The sequence below is a fragment of the Oryzias melastigma genome, linkage group LG12 (assembly GCF_002922805.2).
Source record: "Oryzias melastigma strain HK-1 linkage group LG12, ASM292280v2, whole genome shotgun sequence".
NCBI lineage: Eukaryota > Metazoa > Chordata > Actinopteri > Beloniformes > Adrianichthyidae > Oryzias > Oryzias melastigma.
The window spans coordinates 47,710-51,697 of NC_050523.1; the positions used below are offsets into that span (position 1 = coordinate 47,710).

Here is a 3,988-nt window from a genome sequence, read left to right on the forward strand (position 1 = left end):
GAGCCAAGAAGGAGCCAGTCCCAGGGACAAATCCGAGTCCCCGCCCCCAAGAGCCTCCCCTGTGGGTGTACTGGTCAGGCACCAACGTTTGACCTTTGACCCAAAGGAGCAGAAGGTCTGTGTGAGGCTGTGCACGTGAAGCAGCTATGTGCACGTGACACTCACAGGTCTTCAGTGTCTAGAGACGTCAGACTGCGTATCCCTCTGCCGGTAAGGAGGAGGAACGGCGTTCTTCAGGGTGCGTGGTCTGATCCACCACAGTTTACATTAAATGTAAACTCTATTAAACCGATCAATCCTGATTGGCTGTTCCAGATGTGACCAACAGGAAGTACCATTCCCACTTCCTGCTTACGCACAGGTGATGGTTCTGATCCAGCAGGTTCTGATCCAGCAAGTTCTGATCCAGCAGGTTCTGATCCAGCAGGTTCTGGTCCAGCAGGTTCTGGTCCAGCATCGTTAAGAACTTCACACACATGAAGCAGCAACAACTTTATTTCAAAAAACGTGCACGTCAGTCACAGCAGTGCACTCTTGATGTACGACAGCAGACACAACGACTGATTGAATGAGACTCTAAGCTCCGCCCACACCACCTCCAGACGGGACGCCAGCTGCTGCAGGGCTTCCATGGCAACCGCATCCTGCGCCACCGCCCCCAGATGAAGCTGGACAACAACAAACAAGACTGGTTACACAGGAAGTGCTGTCCTTTCACAATCAGTCTGTGATTGGCTGACCTTCAGGAACAAAGCCAGGTAAGCATGAGCCAGGTCGAAGTCCCGCCCCTTGGCTAGCATGCTGTCAATCATGCAGATGAATGCCAGGAGCAGGCTGCTGGCTCCGCCCCCCTCCGATGACAGACAGGAGATTTCCACGGCGAGCGCGGCGGGCCCACAGTCCTTCAGGAGGCGCAGCGCTCCCTCGTCTGCAGGTTTAGAGCAGAGATGTGGACCCGTCAGAACCGGATCGGACCCCAGAAACCTGATTAGTTTCCCTGCAGACTCACAGGATCCGGAGAGCTGAGCCGACTCCAGAGCAGAACCGAACCGGGACCTTTGAGCCAGCAGACCCAGAGGCAGCACCTTGGACTGAGAGGAGAACGCACTCATGAGGTACAGGCGAGATGCAGGTTAGCTCCGCCCACGTCAACCCCCCCGCCCCGCCCCTTCAGCACATTGACCTTCATCAAACCCAGACGGTTCTGTCAGCAGTCAGTGGGAACAATAAAGTTTATGTCTGAAACCGCATTCGAATCTAGTTAAAAAGTGGAAAGAAAGAGGGGGCTAGAGGCCCCGCCCACAGGTGGGGCAAGACGATGTGAACAGCTCAAAGAGATGACATCAGGGGCGGAGCCTCAGCGGCGTACCTGTGCGTCGACTGCTGCAGGTACGTTGAATTGCGGCGTCAGACCAGGAAGTGTGGGCAGAAAGAAAGGGGCGGTGGGCGGAGCCGTGGGAGGAGCTGCAGGCCTGTTCCTCCTCTGCAAATAGACACACCTGGAAGGTAAGTCCGACTCGGAGGCCGACAGGTGAGAACCTGCGTGTTCTCAGACCACCTTAATGTCGTCCAGGTGCAGCAAACTTTTCCACCGCGACTCTGGCAGCAGAGACAAAGTCACAAGCTCCGCCCCCAGCTGCTCCGCTGACTGATACTCATCATCAGCTTCCTCTGATGTCACTTCCTGTTCTTCCTCCTCTGCCGTCACTCCGGGAATCGTCTCCTCTGCTGGTTGGTAGTCAGCGGGGAGGGGGCGGAGCCCCACAGGTCCACACAAACTCTTATTGGTCCTGAAGGAGGAAACGGCTGTTATTGGCTGAAGGCACTCAACGGAAGGTAGCAGAGCTGTGATTGGTTCAGACCAAAGATACACGCCCAGGTGATCCACGTGAGCCGTCGCCAGGAAGTCTCCCGTCGGTGACATGGACACGCTGACCGGCGCCACGGCGACCAGGAAGCAGTCCAGCAGGCTGCAGAGGAGACGAGAGATCAACCGGATCCAGAACCGTGCCAGACTCAGCGGATCGGCCCGGATCGGCTCGCCCCTTACCTGCCAGAGGGGAGGTCCCAGGTCCGGACGGTGCAGTCCATGGCCGCGGTCACCAGCCACCGGCCGTCAGGGCTGAACGACTGTAGGAAACACAGATGGTTCTGAGCAAAGGTTCTGCTGGTTCTGTTCTGGATCCAGAACCTGCAGACGCTACCAGGACTTCCAGGAGTCCCCGCTCCTCTGGACCAGGAGCAGACGCGTGAGGTGTTCTGGTAACCGCCACATAGAAGCAAGCTTTTATTTTGAAACTGAATCTGAAGATGGAACATTCTGGAGTTTTCAGTTTAAAATTCAGTTTGTTCTCATCAGCCGACGGCGCCGACGGGTCCAAACCCATCAGAGAAACGCTGCGTTCATGCGTGACGGAAAAACGACTTTCCGACTCGGAAAGCAACAAACGACACACAAATGCAGAACGACTTCCTGCTGCTGAACTGCTGAGACTCTGTGGAGCGCCCTCTGTGGACAGAACCAGAACTGCAGGGAGAACGGACGGAGGAATCATGGAATCCATCCGCTGAGGAGGGTCGGGTTCAAGAGTTCAACCATCCCGCCCGCAGGAGCGGATCAGCCAGCAGCTCACGAGTCATTCTGGACCACATCTGTTTGGTTTTGGTTCCGGCCCAAAACAAACCAACCCTGGATGGTGTCGGTCCAGGGGAGCAGGGATCAGGTTCAGAGCGCCCTCTGGTGGCAGCTCTGGGGGACAGCAGACCTGACACCGCTCTGTGGTTAACGAATCTTAGAACAGGAGCCAGACCTAAACCCAGACCCAGAACCGGATCCGAAGCCAGGTCCAGTCCCAGACCCAGACCTAAAACTAGACCCAGACCCACCATGTCGGTGATGTTTCCACGGTGACCGGTGAACTTCCTGACGGTGCGTCTGGTTTCCGTGTCGACGATGGCCACCGTGAAGTCGTCAAACGCTAACGCTAGCATCCCGCTAACAGAGCAGAAACAGGGTTAAGGCGGTTGACGACACCCACACAAAACTCAGATCCCCGGGCGCCGCGTGCAGACCACACCCACCTGTCCCGGTGCAGCGTCAGCCTCCCCGGAGCTGCGTTCAACTCCACAACTTCCTCCTGTTTTCTCGTCTTGAAGCGCCAGAACTTCAGCAGCGAATCCGAGGCGGCGCTGAAGGTCATGTGGTTCAGCGCGTCCACGGCCACGCCCCTCACCACCCCGCCATGAGCTGCAGCAGAGGGAGGATCAATGACCGGCCAATCCCAGCGCGGGACGCTCAGCCTCACCTTTGCCCGGCTCCCCGAAGCTGCCACGGTGCAGGCCGGACTGCAGGTTGTAGACGTCGACGCGGCCGCAGGACGAGCCAATCACAGCGAAGTTCCCGCAGGCGGTGATGTCGACAGCCTGGTCACGGGGTCAGAGCGGCGTCGGTCAGAGGGAACAGGAAGCAGAGCCAACAGGAAGAGGGAGGAGTTACCGAGGCGAAGGACTCCCTGCTGACTCCAGGAGGCTGCAGGTGGTGAGCTCCCATGGTGCACCTGTGGTAACTCCAGGTGGTGGCAGCCAGGCGGCCGCGGTGGCACGCTACGATGCCGTCCCAGTCGGACTGACGGGTGACGCCTGTCAATCAACACAGTACGGGTCAGAACCTGTGGGGGGAGGGGTAACCGGGGGGAGTGGTTGGTGTTACCTGAAGAGAAGGCTGTGATGGCGGGGAGGCGGAGCTCCTCATACGACAGCCCCTTCTTCTTCTTCTTTTCTTTCTTCTTGCAGATGGACCCTTCAAACAACAGAGCTTCAGTCCTGAGGTTCTGAGGTTCTGAGCCGGTACCTGTCCGGAAACTCACCGTGACCCAGGTTCTTATTGAAGCGCTCGTGGACGGTGGAGAAGGACTGCAGCGTCCCGTCCTGACCTGTGGGGAAGGGGGGGCAAACATGTGAGCCGAGCTTCTGGGGGGGGGGGGCACAT

The 3,988-nt window shown here is 57.9% G+C and overlaps 1 protein-coding gene across 1 annotated transcript in view; it reads right to left on the reverse strand.

Annotated features, from left to right (window-relative positions):
- Nucleotides 1-477: 477 nt before the first annotated feature.
- Nucleotides 478-3,988, reverse strand: part of wdr36 (WD repeat domain 36) — a 7,539-nt gene continuing 4,028 nt past the window's right edge. The window contains exons 10-22 of the mRNA XM_024299023.2: nt 3,867-3,932; nt 3,710-3,799; nt 3,497-3,639; nt 3,306-3,423; nt 3,082-3,247; nt 2,887-2,995; nt 2,051-2,130; nt 1,863-1,970; nt 1,559-1,790; nt 1,370-1,483; nt 1,010-1,091; nt 741-928; nt 478-668 (exon numbers count right to left, since the gene is read on the reverse strand). Coding sequence (XP_024154791.1) covers nt 519-668; nt 741-928; nt 1,010-1,091; nt 1,370-1,483; nt 1,559-1,790; nt 1,863-1,970; nt 2,051-2,130; nt 2,887-2,995; nt 3,082-3,247; nt 3,306-3,423; nt 3,497-3,639; nt 3,710-3,799; nt 3,867-3,932 — 1,646 coding nt within the window. The 3' untranslated portion in view covers nt 478-518. The remainder of the gene's footprint in view (nt 669-740; nt 929-1,009; nt 1,092-1,369; nt 1,484-1,558; nt 1,791-1,862; nt 1,971-2,050; nt 2,131-2,886; nt 2,996-3,081; nt 3,248-3,305; nt 3,424-3,496; nt 3,640-3,709; nt 3,800-3,866; nt 3,933-3,988) is intronic.